Source organism: Scleropages formosus, chromosome 9 (assembly GCF_900964775.1).
Source record: "Scleropages formosus chromosome 9, fSclFor1.1, whole genome shotgun sequence".
In the NCBI taxonomy this organism is placed as follows: domain Eukaryota; kingdom Metazoa; phylum Chordata; class Actinopteri; order Osteoglossiformes; family Osteoglossidae; genus Scleropages; species Scleropages formosus.
In genome coordinates, this window is record NC_041814.1 from 17252638 (window position 1) to 17273835 (window position 21198).

General features: G+C 39.8%; 1 protein-coding gene across 1 annotated transcript in view; it reads left to right on the forward strand.

Moving 5' to 3' along the window:
• Positions 1-4406: 4406 nt before the first annotated feature.
• The window catches only part of LOC114911226 (serine/threonine-protein kinase Nek7), a 31206-nt gene continuing 14414 nt past the window's right edge, over positions 4407-21198 (forward strand). The window contains exons 1-6 of the mRNA XM_029254494.1: positions 4407-4476; positions 9624-9764; positions 11993-12055; positions 14217-14327; positions 17313-17421; positions 19208-19315. Of these exons, the coding sequence (XP_029110327.1) occupies positions 4423-4476; positions 9624-9764; positions 11993-12055; positions 14217-14327; positions 17313-17421; positions 19208-19315 (586 nt within the window). The 5' untranslated portion in view covers positions 4407-4422. The remainder of the gene's footprint in view (positions 4477-9623; positions 9765-11992; positions 12056-14216; positions 14328-17312; positions 17422-19207; positions 19316-21198) is intronic.

The window sequence follows — 21198 nt, forward strand, 5'->3', positions numbered from 1 at the left end:
ATCTCATTCATGCCTGGTAACAGAATAAGCAGAATGAGACAAATCTAAAGATGAACCTGATTGCTGCAGGGTGCTGTGTCCCATTGTAATTCAAGATGAGAGGGAGAAGATTGACAAACAGTACATGAATGTACACTGTGGTCACCATGATGAAGGTTTTCAAGCGGTTAGGTGTCCTTATAAAGTTTGGCTTACAGGACTCAATGACGCATTCCAAGTACATATCCAGTTCTTGTCAATGTTTGGAATATACCCATTACAGACCCTGAATGTCACAACACGGTAATAAAAAGTAAATTTATGGCTTCATCTTATTCTGCTCTGGAAACAGCCCCTGAAAATCTTTAAGCATTTGCACATCAAATCTGAAGATGTGCACATCCTGCACCACAGCTACAACCTCTTTATTTGAATGTTTGAATTTATTTGAAAGTGAAATTTACAACCTTTTTGCCTCAGTGAAAGAAACATCTTTGGGTTGTTTCATAGCTAGCCGTACCCACCTTCCACTTGGAGCTCCTGAAGACTTGGCATTTCTGTACAGACCTATTGCATTAGGATAGGTGAATAAGAAAGATGAATGGGTTGTTGACTATATAGCTTTAAAAACTGTGTAGGGAACTGGAAAATTTAGTCTTACTGGAATATCTGTGTCAGTAAGCAAGCAAGAAGTGACAAATGACACTGATAATGGAGACGGGGGTGTAGATCACAATCAGTGGTGCAGCAGGAAGTGAAGTTGGAGCAACTGACTGAGGTAATTCAAGGGACAGCACACTTTTTTTTTTTTCTTTCTTTCTCTCTAAAGCCAACATGATTCATGAAATTTCTGTTCTGGGTAAAGGAAAGGAACAGTGTGAATTGCCAAACAGCAAACTGGAAAACTGGAGAGTTTCTTGGGATGTTGGGGGATGCATTTATACTCTGCATCAGCCCTTAGCTTGGAGCTACCATGGTGGGAAAAAGAAGACCTTTGAGTAAAAAAATTACTGAAATATACCTTGATGATAAATGCTGGTAAAACTACCTTTAAAAAATCGAATGAGGCTGTCGTTGACTTTCTTGAGGCGGAGACAGTAAAGACTTTATTATGTGATGGTGCAAAAGAGAGAAGCCATACTAGTCTACAGGTAATACAGTCAGGGGCAGAGTTAGGTTGTTGTTACTGGGAAGATTTCTAAAAAGAACCATAATTCTACTTTTGTTCTAGGTCTATAATAATAAGATTTGAACTTTCTTTAATATTCTCTGCTGCCTAGATCTATGACTGTTTGTTACTGTTGATTGTGTTGCTTTACTTTTTTGCTTACATTTTACTGTTTTAAAGAACAGTTAATGTGACTGGTTGCATTCAGGTTTGAATTTGTTTTTCAAACCACAAGCTGATTCGAAAATATACCCTAAAAATGTATTGAACAGTAATTGGCACTCCTGATGATTTCTGGAGCTGAGACTTTAATTATAATAGTAATTAAAATGAATTGGAGAAGGTGGGTCCTTCATTTCTCAGCCTTCCATCATTAAGGCTTTCACGCGTCAAAGGAGGTTAGGGCAAAATGATCACATAGTGTTCCTTCTTTCATGGAAACTCAAAGGTTTTTCTGTTTCTTGTAATCATGGGTGCACTTTTGCTCCTGTATGTTCTGCATCTCAAAGGGCCTTTTGATTTTTCGGAGTCCCAAACTTTTGGCGATATAGTAGGATTCAGACAACCAACTTGAAAAATGTGCTAATGTAATTGTTTTGAGGTTTTTTTTTTTTTTTGTCTTTGTCTTGAAATGCAGCTGTGATGATTGGATGCCCCTAGTGATATGCCATAGGCTTGATCTGGACTATTAACACAGTCTTTTTGCTTGGCTGCACCATTAGGTCTACAGTTTCTACGTCTTTATTTTGAAAAGGCAGGAAGTTGCGTTCAAACAACTGGTTAACGCTGTCCTTCGTGTGGCCTCTTCAGAAAATGGAACTGACTTGTCATGCTAATGAATCTGGTTCAAGGTTCGAATATCACGAGGGATGTCAAGCTTTGAGATATTGCAGGTCTATGCTATCCTGTGCTGGGATAACAGAGTCAGTTTTCAGTCACATGTCAGAGTACAGTGTGCTAAAATATTGTATGAGTCTAAATTGAAAGCCACTGACCTTCATTCTGGTGAACTACTAATTAGCATTGAATGTAATTGCTAATATATTTCTCGGCAGTAACCCAGTTTGGATAACAATCGCTATCAGAAGTCAGTGTGTTTTATGCTGAGTGGTTGGTGGTCTAGACTAATTATATCTTGAGGCTAAATGTAAAGCTGCTAAATGCTTAGTGCAGATTTATCTGTTTTTACCCTTTAAACAGTCACCATCTGCTAAATGAATGTAAAAATATGTTATAGGAAGAATAGTTGTTAATTTTTTTTAATCAGGACTTTGAGTTGTTCTTAGTAATCTGAGATGTCTCATTTGCAATTGGGCGTGTTTACATACAATTAAACTTGTATTGTCAAGAATGTGAAAAGATCATTAGCCTTCATCATTCAAGGGTTTAATTGTGAATGAATTTTGGAATGATTAATGATTCTTAATGCTTTAGCAGCCAGCTCGGAAATCTTGTCCGATTGGAGTTAGTTTAATTCTGTCAACCTGAGAAAGTGTCATATGCCCTGAAGCGTCTGAATGTTGTTAGCAACATGGTCACCTTCTCTGACAGTCCAGGTGGCTCTGTGAAATTTTGTTAGAATTTTTACTTGAAAGATGAAGATGTCCTCTTCATGTGCACAGTGAATTGTTTTCGTAGTTTAGCATATGAACAGGTGAGGTATACGGCTCGGCTTTACAGAAATTATTATGCTACGAGGACACGGCATTATTAGTCTTTTGTCTTAGACTGTGACACAGAATGCTTTAGGAAGTGGAGTTTGTGTTCGTTTACCCGGGTGTGTTGAACATACACGTTGCATGTTTACACAAAATATTCTCTGGTAATTACACTTTTTTTTAATTGTTTGGCACCCTACAGTTGATAAATTCTGGCATCCTTAACAGATTCTCTTAACAATGGTGTAAAGGAACTTGATGGGTTGTAGATGTGGATCCAATACCCTGCAGTTATTTCAGCACAGAGATGGGTCACAAAGAAGCTGACATTGCCAGGCCTGATCTGAATTGGTTGAAGCTGAAGTGCAAATAATGGAAGGAGGGCACTGATCCAATAGAGCGCCAGTCAAATGCCATCATAAAGGCCTTGCTGCCTGCTGTATTCGTTGTGACTGGAAGCAGTGTGTTCTGTTCATTTAATTGCAGTTTCCTAGGGAAAAATCTAAGATCTCGTTTAACTTGGGTGACTGTGGGATTTTGACAATAAGTACTTTAGCACGCCAGTCAGTTTGCCTGTAAAGTGTAATTTTGGCTTGGAGCGTGAAAAATATTTCTGCTGGTATTCTCTCTTGTACACATGCTGTCATCTGTCTGGTTTTTTACAAGGTTTATAATCGTGTCATAAACAGATGGTCTTTAAATGAGGTGTAATAGACTTTTTCTATGCTTTTTGGGTATGAACTGGGTAGAGTGAATAATGTATATTAATGGATCACAATTAACAAAGAAAAATTAATGTGGGGGGAATAGTTACAAGAAAATCGGAAATGTAATCCCAGAAGAAAGTAGTTTTGATGGAATGTGCTAGTTGATTTTGATGTTAAGAAAAAGGTTTTGTCCATGGCAGATCTTGAGAAGGTCTTGTCCGGGTGAAACTAGACTGAACAACTTTGTGCCTCATCATTGCAGGCAAACACACTGATATCATTTGTATTGAGTAGCAAGTGTTGAATTTTCAGGATGAAATACTTGTGGAGCTGCAGCTTTATGAAATTATATTTTGTCAGTGGACGATGGTTGTGATGCACCACCTGTTAGAATCATCACAGTTATTCTTTCACATGACAGCCCATTATTGCTATTTTTATTATCTGGAAAATCTTGTAATTTCTTTTGCTATTCTCTCCATCTGGAATTTCAGTCAGATCTATATCAGTATATTATAGTCTTCTGTATATTATAGACATATGAATATGCTAAAATTTAGATAAATTTATTGCACATATCAATATTCTTGACCACATTCTCTTAAAAAGTGAGAAGACACCATACACTGACTCAGCAAGGGTTAAATCCCAAAGACCAGTATTGCCGTAAGATGAGACTGCAGTATGGCCACCTGAGTAACGTGTTATTGCCTGGAACAGTGGATGTACAGACGATTACGTGCTGCAGCGCCCCTTGCCAGGTCTACATGCTTGACATTACCAGAATTCCTGGAACTTTTTTGTATTTAAAAAGGGGGGGTCCTTTCTGGCTCTTTGACTCTCTGAAAAGTCAGTCAGTTAGAAATTGTTTGTTGCGTGTGTTTGACAGGGACGTGAAGGCTCCTTCCCTATGGATGCCCAGCTTCAGGGCCAGCAGGCCGCCATGCCGGGGTGTCAGCCACAGGTAGGTGAACGTTCCTTAGCGCTGGATGTTTACAGAAGACATTGAAATGGGAAGAGGGTACTCAGCTCCGAGTCTTGAGGTCTGGAGGGCTCGCTGCTTTCTGTTCCATCTGTTCTGTTCTGTATATCACTCATTTAGCGTTTAATTCTCAAAGTGACTGACAGTTTTTGTTCAACTTTTTAAAACATAAACTAAATTGAGTCATTAAAATCTTGGTGAAATGGAAAAACTGCTTTCATTTGATATCATTGAGTCTAAGGCCTAAAATGAGTAGTATTTGCTTGAATCCATTGCTGTACTGCTTCCTCTGTTTTCTAGCTTTGTCTTAATGTGTTTCCTGAACTTTGGTGTTTCTTTCCCTTGACACACATACTTTGTATATTGAAGCAGTTTCAGGTCCCATCTCTTAGTACAGATAAGTGTTGGGATTTCTAACCGTTTGTCTGTTCCAGTCTACTGTGAGCGAAGCTCAGGAGTGCTGAAGTTCTGAATTGGCTTCATCTCCCCTTTTCTGTATGAGTTCCCCTGTCAAGCTGAGCAGAAGGCGATAATCAGATTCCGAGCTCAGGGGAACTGCTCGTGATGCTATGGCAGTGCTTCTTGTGCAGGTCTCATTTACCTTTTGTGCGATGGCGGAGCTCAAGAGTGTTACCAAATATTGTGTTAAATACATAATGTGTCCAAAGCCTATTCTCAGTATATTCTATATTGAAGAAAGTTTTTCAGCGCTTGCTTGATGTTACATCTGCCTAAATTTGCTTGGGCTGTTGAGATGCTATATATTTTCATACCACAACATTTTAAAAGAAAAAAGCTTTGGAGAAAAGTTTGCAGAGACTTAAGCTTTCTCAAATGCAGAATAGTCAGTTACATGTTCCACATCTGTATAGCTTTTATTAAGTTTGTCTAAATAAGCTCCTTTAGTTGTGACAACCTAAAAGTGAATACACACACACACACATTTTCAGAACCGCTTGTCCCTTACGGGGTCACGGGGAACCGGAGCCTACCCGGCAACACAGGGCGTAAGGCCAGAGGGGGAAGGGGACACACCCAGGACGGGACGCCAGTCCGTCACAAGGCACCCCAAGCAGGACTCGAACCCCAGACCCACCGGAAAGCAGGACTGCGGTCCAACCCACTGCACCACCGCACCCCCCCTAAAAGTGAATAAAGCAGAGTTTTATTATGTGAACAGTTAGTTACAGTTTGCACATTACAGTATCCATTTACATCGTGATTAGGGTTTATGTCAAGGAGATACAGCATCTTCTGGGAGATGAGCTAATGCTGTGTGCTGTAAGGGAAAAGGTCAACATCTTTGTCTCACCTTTAGGTGCCTTTCTGTTTGATTAAAGGTACAATAAGCCTTCATTGGTTTTGGCCTGATCATTGTGATTTTCCTTAAATATTTGTGAGTAGCAGGTTAGGTTCTTTGGTAATTTCATTTACTAATATGTAGGTGCATCTCTGTATATAAACAAGCATGTATGCAAGGCCAATAAGGATGTGTTTAAAGCTATATAAAATGTGTCTGTAGAAAAAAGATAAAAGATTTGTAGATATAAACATCCGTGTTATTAATTTGTAATACTCTACTTTTTTGTAAAAAAAAAAAAAAAAAGGTTTGTAAAAAAGTTTGTGTGTGTGGATACAGTGTGTGCACGCACACATATTAAAAGCCTTGTTTTTAACAGAAAGAAAGAGATATGTACTCAGGCTTCTGATGACCTGTTTCTTGCTGTGTGAAACATGTCTCATCAAATTATTTTTTGAGGCCAGAATTAAAGATGACGTGTGTTGATCGATAGTTCACAGCTAGGGTGTTTCTGTTTCGTCATTACTGCATAAAAGAGCCAGAGATCTACACACATGCACCATATCTCCCCTCTGTTGACCTGTACACCAGATGGCTGTCCTTTTTGTTCTGTCCTGTATAATAATGGGGGAAACGCGAAAATGAGTTCGTTGTGGGAGACCATCTGATGTGTAAGGCGTGTATAATGGGAGTCTCTACAGAAGCACAGGTCACCCCCAATCTTGACAAGACCAATGGACTCTCAGCACAGCCCTGTAAGTGCTGAACTTCTCATTTGGTCAGAGGGAATAGCAGATTATAGTGTATTGAGCAGTATCTTCGATTATGTTTCCTGAACATAATGCTGGAGAAGAAAGGTATTTGAATGCCCTGCCTAGATTTCACATGGTGGTGTCCCTGTCACCAGCTGTCAGTGCTGCACTGACATGTCAGGCCTAATGCTTTGTGCTGCTTCCTGTCCTTAGCCTGCTGTCCTCCTCTCTGTCAGGGAACCATTGTACTTGTGTTTCCATTTACGCCCGTGTCACTGTGGCCTGCCTTTGCCTGCATCTCCTTGCCTGACATGCTGTCCCTTCTAGCGTTTTCCAGAAGGCCATGCATAAAAACACATGGCAATAGTGTCAAAAAAAAAAGTGAAAGAGAAGTGAAAGCAGTGCGATGTTTGGCAGCTAAATTGTCAGTGTTAAACTTTCTAGTAATGAATTTTTAAAATAATGCTTTTTAAAAAAAAAATGTAATTTTCACAACTGGCACTTTAGAAATAAAAATGGACATTAATGAAAATAAAAGGACACCGCATAATTCTTTGTTACCCTGCCATAGATTTTGAAGTACGCCACAAGGTTGCAGCCTCCTCTTTTGCCACAGCCTCCTCTTTTGCCGTACCCGCCTTCTCTTGGGATGGATGTTTTGGCCCCTGTCCCCCATTGCACGACAGCAATTGAGTTTTCCACAAGCCGCAGTATGTACCAAGTTGTGTTGCGCTTGGCGAATGACCTGGTGGTGGTGAGGGGTGTGCCGTGACACACCGCTCCCCGCGTCAGCGCTGTGGCCCGAGCCGTGTGATGAGACAAAGACGGGGATGAGACAGGCCATCAGTCAGCCCCCGCTGCCCTTTGAAGGGAGGCCACGGGGCGAGAAGGTGCCGCAAATGGGCTGTGAAGTTTACATACACTGCCCACTGTTAAACAGATTACCTCTAATGAAGTGTCTAATGCTCAGGCCGTGTCAGCCTAATCCTCGCTGGCAGCTCGTCCCTCGGCTGCCAAAAAAGCCACCGCCCTCTGGCCCTCTCCCGCCATGGAGGCCGCCGCCGTGCGGGGAGGCGCCCGCTGCTAATCAAGCAGGACAGTGTGCGATCTGACATGCAAATGTAGGTCATTGCATATGTAAATGTGTGATTACAAACCTGCATGCCAGAACACATTAGCGAGACTTTGCTCTCAGCGTGCGGCTGTCACAGTGCTTTAGAGGCTCATGCTAACATTTGTCAACTTACCATGCAGTGGGTGAAAGTAATTCCCGGGCTTGTTTTGGCCGTGCGGACGCCCAGCTGACCGCTGTGCCTCTCTGCTTCTTGTGTGAAATCAGCTTTCCTGCTGATTGTTTTTCATTGGTGTTACTGAACAATAATATGAAATTTGGAAAAATTACATGTATATAGATCCAGTTTAAAAACGGTTAGTCTGTGATCAGATAAGGATCAGTAAATTAAGGTATTTGTTTTCTTAATGGGACTCAACAAAATAGTCAGTAGCGGTGTATTAATTTTAGAGGGTACAATGTACAGATTTCTGTCTTGAACGTTCAGTTAGTCTGCACCTTCCTTCCTGTGCATATTTACCTTATATAAGACAAAAGTAATGTTAGTGTCAAACAATAAACAGTTTCTTTCTGTCAATTTAATCGGAAAGTTAGGCGACTCACTGTTTTTTAAAAACCCAGCATCTGACATAATAATACTTGCATATTAGAGACACTTTGTTCTCAATTTTACCTCTTACTGTTCAGTTACCTTTATAGGCTCTCCAAATGAGCACCTTTTGATAGTAATGAATGTTGCATCACATGAGGAATGTATCGCAAAAGCTGCATTTGTGTCATAGATATATTCAAGGTCAGTGATTTATGTATGGCTTTTATTCAGCTGGACAATATTTTCCTAATCATTGTATGTAGACAAGATTAGAAGGAGATAATATTTCAAGCAATTAGAAGCAAATAGAAGATGCAATTTCGGCTACATTTTCGTGTGTAGTTCATTTTCTTTGTATTATTTTTTTAAGGTTTAAAAACTTTCCTGCTTACATGTTTAATTTTATACAGTAAAAGTCTGCCAGTGTCTAGAAAAAAGTTACTTGCAGTGTGTGTACGAGGGCTAGAGTGGGGGGTGTACATGGTAAACTGATCGATGCACCAGGGCACTCTAAGTATGTGTACATTTCCCCAGGTTTTACTCTATGCTGGCTTTGTTTTACTCTGAATAAAACAGAACAACATACATCTAATCCTGCTCTTGTGGTTTTTGAGGACAGTTTTTTTTTTTTTTTTTTTTTCCCCCCTTCCTTTCAAAGTTAACTACCTTCAAGGGAGTCCTGTGGCCGTTTTTGCCAAGTCCTTTGACATGTGGCATTCTGATATATGTCACCTTTTATAGCCATGTTTTATGTGGTTTAAAGTTTGCAAAAACCCTCTAAAGGTCATTTTTTTTTTTTTTTTTTTTTTAAAGCATATCCGACGGGCTAATTTGGGATATTGCTTAGCTTTTAATTTTAGATCTCAAGTGCCACACGATTCATTGTGAAAGCACTCTGGGGGGTTTGCCTCTAACTGGTATAATGTAAGTCACTTTAGCGGGAGGGACGTTGCAGCCGGGTGATGCGTGCAAGCAGACATTGGCGATGAAAGCCGCTCTTGTTACATTTGTGTCCACTGCGCTCCATTAGCAGACCTCTGACGTTTTGCATGAAAAATCTCCCCAGTGGAACGCTGTCTGTGCAGCCATGACAAAGACTCTGTGTACTGCTTCTTTATATAATAAGCACTGTGAAACATGTTGGTTATTTGAAGTTACATGACATTTACATTCATTCGCTTTGTGGATTAGTAAGAGTGGTCTTGTTCATGGCCACGTAACAGACAGTGGCAAAAATTTCATACATGCACTTCTTGTGGAATCAGTACTGTTATTTACTTTAAAGGAGCGCTCTTGTTGTTTGAGTTAACACTGATATAATCTGATATTAATTATAAATGTACAAGTCAAAATAATGGGCAGGGTTAGTATTTTTGTTAACCTTTTTTGTCTTTTTTTTTTTTTCTTTTGTAGAAGCCTCTGCAGCCTGATATGGGGTACAATTCCCTTGCCAATTTTCAGATTGAGAAGAAAATTGGAAGAGGACAGTTTAGTGAGGTGTACCGTGCCAGGTACTTGCTCGACAACACATCTGTAGCCTTGAAAAAAGTCCAGGTAAGACTGCACACATTTCACCATGCTGTCTTGAATCAAATGTATTGAGCAGTGACAGATGTTTCCTGATGTAGTACCCTTGACAAAGGTATTTGCCCTGAATTAATGCAGTAAAAATTACCCAACTGGATAAATTATTATTACTTATTTAGTTGACACCTTTGTCCAAGGCAATTTACAAAGGCACACTTCACAAAGCTACTTAAACGTATATACCGTCAACACAGCAGAGGCATTTAACACACACATTCACACGCACAGGGCAATTTTTTAAGTCAGTAATGGGTAAATAAAAGCATCTAAGCACATGAAAATAACATGTTAATTTGCTTTGAAGAAAAGTGTCAGGTAAATAAGTATTATGACTCATACATTAAAATTTTTACCAAAATTTGCTCACCATCTTGTATTGATATATGCTTCAAAAATAGCAGAATGTTGTTTGAAAATGAGCCCCCTTTCAAGGAGCTTATCTAAGATTATTTCCCGATGTATAAGACAAAGCAGTCTAAATTGCCCCCTGGTCCTTCCCCAGACACCTTGGAGGCAGAGTGTGGGCATCTGGGATATGTTCCCTGCCAAGCCTGTTGGTAAAACAGTCACCCATTGTTGCTTTTAAGGTCAGAGAAATACTGCAGCTTCTCCATTATTTATTTATTCATCACATTATTTTTGGTTTGATGTAGAACTGAAAATGGTTTGATTTACAAAATTAAGATGTAACAGAAACTGGACACACAGTAAAACTGGTAGTGCATTTTCATTGTGAGAAATTAAGCTACTGTGTTGTTATTTTTAGTGAAAATTTTCAGTGAAAAACTTTGCTAGTGAAATTTCTTACCTCGCTGCTTATTTGCTTAATGCGTTTCCTTCCCATTTCATATGCAAATGTAGACTGTATTCAAACATCCATAGTGACAGTTTGTGAAATTGTTTGGTTTGGGTTTATTCAGTAACTGTAAAACTGAGACCCACTTTTCCATGGCAGAGCATCACAGTTCAGTTCCTGCTGCTTCCGTTTTGAAGTATGGTAGTTGTTTTTTTATTACCATAGCAGAATACCCCCGCCTGGGAGCTCATTTTGCAAATTGCCATCTGTGTACAAGACTGACATCTCGTAAATCAAGCTAGCTGATCATATGGGAAAGTTACTTTTGTTTTAAATGTATCTAAATATGGAATAGTATTGCAATTTTGGATTCTGTGAGAAACACTTAAGGGGGTCAATAATCTTAAAGACTTTCTGAGAACTTTTATTATTGATATATTGATGAGAAATATGTATTCCAATGCTAGGAGCCTTTACAGGCAATAGGTTGACTGTAAATCTGTGTTTAGTGTAAACGTGTACTGTTCCTCAATTTCTAACAAGTCTAAAAGTAGTTATGTGATGCTGGACTGTGAGAGGGAGCTTATATTCCAGTGCACAGATGTACTACTAAAGGAGCCTGCCGAATTGTAATGAATGTTTTAAAATAACCGGTTGAGCGTCTTGCCATACAGTTGTCATTCATAGTTTTGATTAGTTTGACAAGGACTTTGCTGGCTGTGGAAGTGTCCCACGGTGCTGACAGAACGCGGAAGAGGAGCACCGCTGAACGCCAGGTGTTGAGACAGGTGTCTGCAGCTGGCACTCGTCTTCTAATGTCTCTACAAAGATATCATTTAGTGTCAATTCCTGTGACACGGGGAACAGGGAAGCCATGAAAAGGCACAGCGTGTAAAGGATTGGCAGGGGAGCCCAGGAGAAGCATTATTGTTTGGAAAATATTTGAAACTCTGGTCCTACTGTTTTATCAGTAGATTTTATCCATGTATAGCAAAATAAATAACACTCCAGTAATCAAGAATTGCACTGAGTTGTAGAATTTCTCATTGTTAAATTTTAACTTGGATTTAACTTTGATTTTGTCTCTATAGCTTTAATGGAAATGTTTCCATATTTGTTTCTGTCTTTAGGGAATGAAACTACACTATATCGTACAAAAGTGTCATTAAATAATTCCACACTGCGGTTGTTGACAATGATGTTGTTAAGGCTGTATTTGACTTGGCTCACAGTTGAGGACTTTGGGGGGGGGCGGGGTGGGTGGTGGGTCGGTCACGCCCCACCCCTGCTCAGGTGTGTTGCCCGGGTGCACTCTGTTCCACGCTGACTCCTTGGATGCAGGCAGCCGTGCTTTCCGAACACGCCGTAATGCCGCTTCTCTCCTTTGATCTCTTGATAGATATTCGACTTGATGGATGCCAAAGCTCGGCAAGATTGCATCAAAGAAATAGACCTCCTTAAGGTAAAAAACCAGAGGAGTGAGAAGGCGGCATCATGTGTTGTATTATGTTTTCTAAAGGTGCCTCTGCAGAGACCCAGCGCTGGAGAAAAACAATTGATCTGAACCAGACGAGCCGTTTCTTGTGAGGGGAGCACAGATCACTAGCTTTGTGTGTCATTCCTCCAGGCTTAGATTGACTCTTTTTTTAATGCCAAAAACTATAGTTTTTATCTTTCTCAGTCATGTTTAGAAAGGGGGCCACAGTGCGTTGCGATAGAATTGTATCAGACTCCCTTATGGGTCTTTTGATGTTTTTCTTCTCTCGTATCTTTAGTCTTTCTTTTAAATCAAGCATTTTCGTTTATCAAACTGCCTTAAACAGACATGCGCATTCACAAACGCCAACTAACAAATTAACGACAGCTTCAATAAATCACCCTGCCTCCTTGAACTTTTTTTAAATATATATTTTTACTTAGAATTTTTTCTTTTGCATCTTCTTGCCTGCCTCGCTCTTGGATGGGTTTCTTCCCCTGCTCCGAAACTTTGCTTGGCTTGTTGAGTTAATTGCGTTGACCTGGATAAGTGATTTGTTCCGGGGCCTGTTGACTCTCCACATTTGCCTGTATCAGTAAAACTGTCCTGTCCTCGCCATGGTGTCTTATCTGACATGGGTTAATTGGTGGCATTGTGGGTATGTTATTCCTTTTTTCCTTTCTTCATTCTATGTGAGCATTCCGCCTGGAAGGAAGTGTGCGGGAAGATGAGAGGTGTGAGGCACCCCTTCCAAGAGCGTGTAGCCATCCTGGGAGGGCACGCTGTGGCTCTCACCCCCCCACCCCGAACCTGGGTCACCCCTTCACCCTTCCACCTAAAGCAATGCCTTTGAACTGATGGCTAATGAATGTGGTTGCCGCACCAGTCCACCTCTGACAACTAACAAGCATCTGTGTGAAAGTGGAAGTCCTGCATTCTACCTCGGTGGACAGGACAAAAATAGCCTCAAATCGAAATAATGAGACAAGGCCTTAATAGAATCAGACCGAGATCCCTGGGTTTCTCACTGTCTTATTTGCCTCATGATATTTATTTTTTTGTACCTTGACTTAGTGTGTTTGCTCTTTGTTGCTGCCCTCCCACCAAAATTTCTTTGCACTCATTTTTAAGACTTTCTTTTTAAGTGCGATAACAATCTGTACTTTAAGCCTTTGTGATGCAAAGACACTTCTTCCTTTCTCATCACGTTGTCTTTTTCCAGGAAATTGACACTCCTGCTGCACCGCTTCATAATCAGTGGCAAAACATTGTAATTCCCCAACTTAATCACGAAAAGAGGATAATTTATCACAGAAATAGAACTGCAAAATGAAAACACTGCTTGGTCTGTTCCGGGCTTTTGTTAACTATTTATTGGTCTACTTTGATCTGTATAAAGCTGAAACCAGAAGCAGTTTGCCTCGAATGTGATGCCAAATGGGGTGTGAAACTGACTGAAATGAAGGCATGATGGTTGCTACATGAATACCAACATGAACCACCTGTTTTTCACAGAGACAATAGTCGGGATAGTCTAGGAAATGCAGTTTGATTTTTATAAATCTGTATTGTCATGTTGCAATTTTTGCTCCTGGGTGGATGCAACAAATTCATGGGATGCTAATGTTCATTCCTTTTCTTTTTTTCTGCTGGGCATGAACACCTTCTTGAAAATTCCCAGCCTGTCAAGCCTGATATGATGCTCTGGTTCATCCTTCTCCTCTAGTGTCAGATGCTCGTGTCAGATGTCATCTGGCCTGTTTTGTGTTTGATACGAGTTTTTGTCTTTACTGGGCTGCATCTGGTACTCGGTGAACAGCCAACAGGAAGTGAAAGAAGTCTGCATCTGTGGTGTGACTGCTGTTTTCATTAGGGAGAAGTGTTTTTAAAGGCCAGACAGAACTGTCACCTGAAGAACAAAGATTTCTTTCCATCAGCTGTTATCTGTCTGCCCTTTTGACCCTTTGTTTGCTCTTGTTGGGATCATGGAAGCAGCATTCTTTGCCATGACTTTCCAGGTTTTACAAGTGTATATATCAAATTAGAACATTTTGTATATTCTAAGGAAATACTAATGTTATTTTTATATTTAATCAGCTAAGAATGCTTTGTTGGAGTGACATGTTGTCTGTTCATTTCCTTGCAGCAATTGAACCATCCTAATGTAATCAAATACTATGCATCATTCATTGAAGAGAACGAACTTAATATAGTTCTGGAGCTTGCAGATGCCGGAGACCTTTCCCAAATGATAAAGGTAGGAGACTTTTTTTTAAAAAGAGTTTTTTGAAGGTGTTTACAATGACAGAGTAGCTATATGTTCAAGTCACACATCTGAGATCAGGTTTACAGGGTATGTGGTAGAGGCCAACCATACATCAGCTTGTAAACAAATTCTAGGCTGTTGAATAATCGTGATAGATTTTAATGCTTTTGCTAAACTGCACATTTTAGTATGTTCAGTCAGTGTACTAATGTTTTCTAATTATACATTTGTGGTTTCTAAAAAGTTTGTAAAACATGTAATGTCTGAGCCCTGTACTTAAGCTTCAGCATTTGTTTTGAATCAGATTTGTATACATCTAATATAAAGATTTTTAGTATTGCATACTTTCATTGTCTCCTTTTTGTAATACTGATTTTTATTTTTCTGTGGAAAATTCTTTTCATACAGTAGTTTTTGTTTTATCTTAAACAACCAACTATTTTCTGTAACTTAATCAACTGATTCTCCATTCTTTGTTTCCTTGTTCCAGTGATGCTAACCCTTATAGCTGATATTGGCAAATGCTTCTAAAAACACAAAAAATTCATGACTGATGTAGTTGTTGCTAATACTGGCGAGTAAATAAACTTATTTTTTTTCCATTAACCATTTTGAAGCTGTTGCTGTACTCTTGTGTGAAACTCTACTAGACATATTTAGACTCAAAAGCAGATTTTATTTCACAGTAAAAGCAGACTACAAATCATCAATTTAATCCTCATACCAAGTCCTTTTTAAATAAAAAGGCATAGAATTGATTCATAAAGCTGTTTATAACCTCTTTCAATGAAATATTATTTCAGCCATTCAGTTTCTGACCAACTTAGCGGAATCTATTTAATTCAAAACAGCCTAGATGTGCAATGAAATATTTTTATGAGCAAATGAGTCGGATGATGTAAGGGCATAATAACTTGAAACGTAGGCTTGGTATCTATATTTAGTACACACAGGCACTGCAGGTGAAGGGGTGTGCTGTTGTGGCACAGCAGATCACCACTGTATCACTGGTGTTTTACATTCTCTTCTGTCCCAAAAGTATGTGTGTGTGGGTTTTTTTTTTTTTTTTTTTTTTAATTTAAAACCTCTTGTCACGTGTAGTGCAGATAAGAGCTTTGTTGAGTTATTCATATTTAATCATCAACTCTTGTTAATAATTAAGTCATATTTATTAGTTATAATATAGTTAAATATGTATTGGTAGATTGTTTTCGATTAAACCTCACCATCCGTAAGGTACAAATAAAGATTAAACTCTTCAGCATGAAATAAATATGACTGTGCAGCATGTGTGAGACAGTAGTGTGAATGCATGAATTTAACATTTTTATTCTTTTTGATTTCTGACCATTTCGGAATTCAAATGAAATCAAATGGCCCTTCATTTGCATGCACTTACAGAATATTGCATGTGCAGTGTTTGCTTTTAAACACACGCAGGGCCGAGATGCACCCCATTGACATCAAACAGCCCTCTGATATGCAAATGGAGGGGCTGGGGAAGAATAGCTTTGTTTGGCTGTGGGCCAAGGCATCTCGAGCTGAATATTACATACAGAACCGCTTGAATTATTTCCATGAAAAGAGGGTGAAATAGGCAAAGTGAATCGGTGGCACAATGGAATAATAAGGAGCACATCATGGAGTACTTGCAGATAATTTTCCACATTTACCTGTGCAGAAGCATTCTGTTTTTTTGTACTGCAAATTAAACGGTTTATTTCAGTAGCTAAATGTTTGTTTTATTTTTTTCTTTATAAATCATGATTCTGTTAGGTTTTACTTGTAATTATCTGTCGGGATTTCCCCTAACCAATTATTGTTAACCTAGTAATTAGAAAATATCTATGACCAGGCTATCAAAAGCACTTTTCACACAATAACCTTATGTTATTTGTGGAAAATCAATATCTGGATAACTTCCAAAATGAAGAATGCTTCAGTGTTTTTTTTTTTTTTTTTCCCCTCATATTTTTTCCAAATTCCCTTTCTCCCAATTTTGTTGTGGTCAATTACCCAGTTCTTATGTCTCCCTTTCAAAGCATGACAACTTGCACTCCCGAGAGGTGAATTCAGGCAGACGACTCCTCCAGTGTAGGTGCTGTGAGCCTCCCACTTCTCTACACACTGTGGGCTGCAGGCCTTACTGGTCCATCTAACTTTGCTTGGAGGAGATCGCTGCTCACTTAATTCCCCCCGCAGCTCTGTGGGCACCCAGCTGACCATAGGTGGCGTTTTGTGCAGCGAGGGGAAGAGAACTGGGGGCTCTCACTGACCTTCCCGAGGGAACATGGGCTAGTTCGTGTTCTCTGGCCTTTCTTGCCCAGATGCCTCGTGGCACACTGGAATTTAACAATGCTAAAGTTATTAGCATTCTTTAAAATTATTAAACAGTGAAAAAAGTAAGGTAGACATCACCTATTTTAAGGTAGAATGGTTCTCTGGAAAATGTGTTTTTTGTGGTACTCAAGAACTCTATATGCCTGATGTGCAGTTGAAAATAACTGCCTTTTTTTTTTTTTTCCTTCTTTCTGAAAATGGATGTGCTTTTCATATTATTTTGAAGCTGGAAGGTGTTCAGCAAAGGTAATGAATTGAGTAGTCTTTTTGGGTTATTACACTAAGGAAGAGAAGGTTGATGTTCTTTAAACACAAGCTGATTTTATCTTAAATTATTATGTTATGGGAGGTATGCTGCAATGGGTCACTTAATCATTTAATAGTTCATGTTATACCCTCTCTGTTGTGTCATAGATACCAGTAACAGGATTCTTGAAGAGTACATTGAGGCAATTTTACTGTTGTTTACTGCATAATGTACCTTGTAAGTAACCCTTTGAGGACACCTGTAGCAAATGATGATAATGTTGTTATAGCAGTCTGTGTCATGGTGGTGGTTGAAGTTGTTCAGCTTAGGTTATTAATTAATGAATTAAAGTGCTTGGAATACTCAAATGGACTGTGCTTTCACAACAGCACTTCAAGAAGCAGAGGAGGCTCATTCCGGAGAGGACCGTGTGGAAGTACTTCGTTCAGCTGTGCAGTGCCCTCACACACATGCACTCCAGACGCGTCATGCACAGAGGTACCCCCCCACCCAGTCGACCACATCAGCAGATCATCTGCACCTGCACATGATCCCTTGCACATTGTCCATTGGCAGGATACTGAAGTGGAAGCGGGACAATGGAATGTGCATGTTTGGACCCGTAACTCAGAACCTCACTGCTTCTTATGGAAGGCCCGACCATCTCAAACATTTGTGGCTTCTTTAGCTCTGTTGTTGCAAAGTGGAAGATGCATTATCTAGGGTAGTCTTTAGGTTGTTGAATGTTTCTGGCGGATGGAGTTTTGAAGAGGGTGTTTGGAGTTAATAGACAAATATCAGTATCAGTGTTCTGAAATTTTTACATGTACAAAAGTAAAGTTATCACTCAGGAAATCTTTGTTTGAAATGTAGTGAAATTCTGCTTTGCAAGACATCAAATTGTTGTATTCTGCTCAGGTGGGGCAGCAGGTAGAATAGTGGTTACAGCCATTGTCTTTAGCCTTGGAGGCTGCAAGTTTGATGCTTGTCTCCTGCTGTAGTACCCTTGAGCAAGGTACTTAACCTGAAGTTGGTTCAGTTAAATGAAAAAAATTACCCAGCTGTGTAAATGGGTAAATCACAAATTAGTTTCACATTGTAAGTCGCATTGAAGAGAAGCATCAGCAGAATGAAAAACTAAATGAAATTGTGTGAACGTGGCTGCTCCACATGAAGAGGGTGTCGGTAGGCAGTTTTAGTTACACGTTTGGCTGGACATTGTGCATGACATCTACATGTGCTTACGCAGAGGGGACACAGCTGCTCCAGATGCGGGTTATCACCCCTCCCGCCAACAATCCCTTCGGTTTAGGATCACTGGCATGGCCAGCGCGGGTTATTAATTGTGAAAGTGCGTGTGGATCATTTCCTGTCCCAGTGGTCCATTGTTCTGTCCTGCTTAATGTCGTATGCGGAGTAAACCGCTCTAACAAGGCGTGAAACATCGGCCCAGAAGCTACGCTTCCAAACGTCAGCTTCCATTCCCTGGCAAGGTTACCGAATGAGGGTTGCCCACAGTGCAGAGCTGTTCACCGCTCCACCTTGACTCAAGTCACACTCACACTGTGTTGTAGCAACAAGGCTTATGGTTTATCACTTGGTGAGATGCTCAGCAAAACAACTCACCATGGCTAAGTTTCTCACACCCATTTCAAGTGGTTTCCCCTCCGTTTAGCATTGCAGCTCCTGGCAGTCAGTTTAACATTTACATTTAAGTACAGTTACTTTAATTACATTTATACATTGACATGTATTCATGTAGATGATGCTTTTCTGCAAAGTAATAATGTTATGCTGCTTGCAATGATTTACCCATTTATAGAGCAGGGTATACAATAAAAGCTCTAATATTAATATGAAATAATTACGACCAGTAAATTCTTTGTATGGAAACATCAGATTTTTTTTTTTTTTTTTTTTTTGCTCAGTTGAATTAATATGTCCATCACAGACCATCTGCGTTTTTCCAGCATGAGTGTTTTTATTTCATATGTATGTTATTTACATTTACATTTATTCATTTAACAGATGCTTTTTCCCAAAGCAAGACACATCTCAGAGAAAAAAATACAATGAGTGCGTTACATCAACAGAAGGAGAGATTTGGATGCAGACATGTGATTCTAGTTATGTTGTAGTTATGGTGCAGTTTAACAAATTCTTTCATTTGCTTAGAATCATTGACTTGCCAACACTTATTTGTGCCTTAAGAGCCATTTAGTGGTAGTTTTGCGCAGTTGCGGTGTTGCCCTTTGAATATTGAAACAGGTCCTTCTCTTTGCAGACATAAAACCAGCTAATGTGTTCATTACTGCCACTGGGGTAGTAAAACTGGGGGACCTGGGGCTGGGCCGCTTCTTCAGCTCCAAAACCACGGCAGCTCATTCCTTAGGTAAGCCTTTAAAGAACGGAACGCCACCAAAAAGCCCTTTAATTGCACATGAGCAGGATGTGTTTCATTATTTCATGGAGACCAGAACCATGTGTCTGTTATAAAAGCCTCCTGCAGCCCCTGGGCAATCCCTAAAAAGCGGCCCCGGGTCTCTGCGATTCATTGGGCAGTTATGGCTTTCCTGTTGCCTTCACTTCTGACCTTTTCACAGATGATGTCTGGAGGTAATAAGTCTGAATGTTGTTGCGCAAGAGGACTGTAAAATGGTGATCAGACAGTGATTAATGGCAACATCTATGCTGTTGGGGACCTGTAGTTTAGTAATACAATTTAGTATTGAAACAAAAAATACACCAGGATTTTGTTAGGTTTGGGAACTTTGTGTAGATTGAATGACGATCTGTGTGTGTTTTGTTTGCAGTAACCTGTTGCTTGTAGAGAATTTATGATCTTTATTGGTTGATAATCATTTTGGTCTTTCATAACTTTGTTATGGTTGAATGTCAGTTTTTATTAATTTGATGGTCTTACAAATGTTCACTGTTGTAAAATAGTAAGAAACTCTAGTAAGGCATGTCTGAAACAATATTATGTGATCTTTAAATAATGAGTATGAAACAAGTAATGAAATGACTCGTAAAATTTCCAAATGTTTTATTAGCAAGGTTAAATCATTATAACGGCTGTGTTTATGCCAGCATAAAGGTGATGAACTCATAACTTTGGACACTCGGTAATCTTGAGGCAGGATATAGAAAAACTCAAGTATGAAGGATTAAGATAGTACAGATAACATTTATTTGATGACTTATTATCTGTTAACGTTTTCTTTTTAGTCAGACTGTTATCTAAAATTGGTGTAAATTTGAAGAGGCACCTAAAGGCTGATCCTGATACTTCATTAAAAAAGGAACCGCAGGAGAATCTTGATAATTGTGTATATCGTGTCATGTTGGAGTCTTTTTTCAGTTTTTGACTTGAATATGTTTTATTTTTTGTTAATAAGGGGTAAGTAACATTTTGAGATCAATCTGTGATATTAAATATGCTAGAGCCACTCTTTTTTACATGCTGTACTTGTGAGTCTCAAGGGGTCATGCACAACTGACACGGAGTTATGTGTCATTTGTCCATGTTGTCGATGTGCTGATGTTGCTGTTTAATAAATGTAAGAATGTTGTGAATTGTACCTGGAGTCCCATTCATCACTTGGCAGTAATGTGGTCCAGAATGAGCCTGGCTATCCGGTGTTCCTCAGCCGTGATTTTTCAACTCGCATGGCTGAAATATGAGTTTCTACATGGCAGGTTAAATTTACCCAGGGGCAAAGAGACCCCAAATCTGCCTTTCCCTTCGGGCGAGCAGACTAAAGCCTCTGTCTGTGGAAGGATGGGTGTGGATGTGTGTGTGTGTGTGTGTGTGGGTGTGTGTGGGTGTCGGGCGGCAGGGGAGGGGGTGGGGGTAGGGGTAGGGGTAGGGGGGGCTGCTGGTTTGACAGTTTGGGCTGTAATGAGACAAACCTCCACAGTAGAACGCCGCGGTGTGCGCTTGATGGAGGTCTAGGAGGCGCCTCTGTGCGCCTGTCAATTCTCTGGCTCAGAAGCGGAGCCTCGGCCTTTTAACTCTGCCTTTCAGTGCCTCAGCCGCCTGCAGATACAAACACAGAAATCTTACTTATCTTTGCATTTTGAGCCAGGGGCTTCTTCCCCTTTAAATTAAGAAGGGAGGGGGGGGAGTAAAGGAAAAAGATCAAAAGAAAGCCAGTATGAAAACGAGCAAAGGATTACAATGCGATGGTTGTTAATAATTGTTGCTTACATACATTCTGTCTGTGTTGTTCTAAATATAATAATGCTAATTGTGATCACCGTTTTCATCCTCGT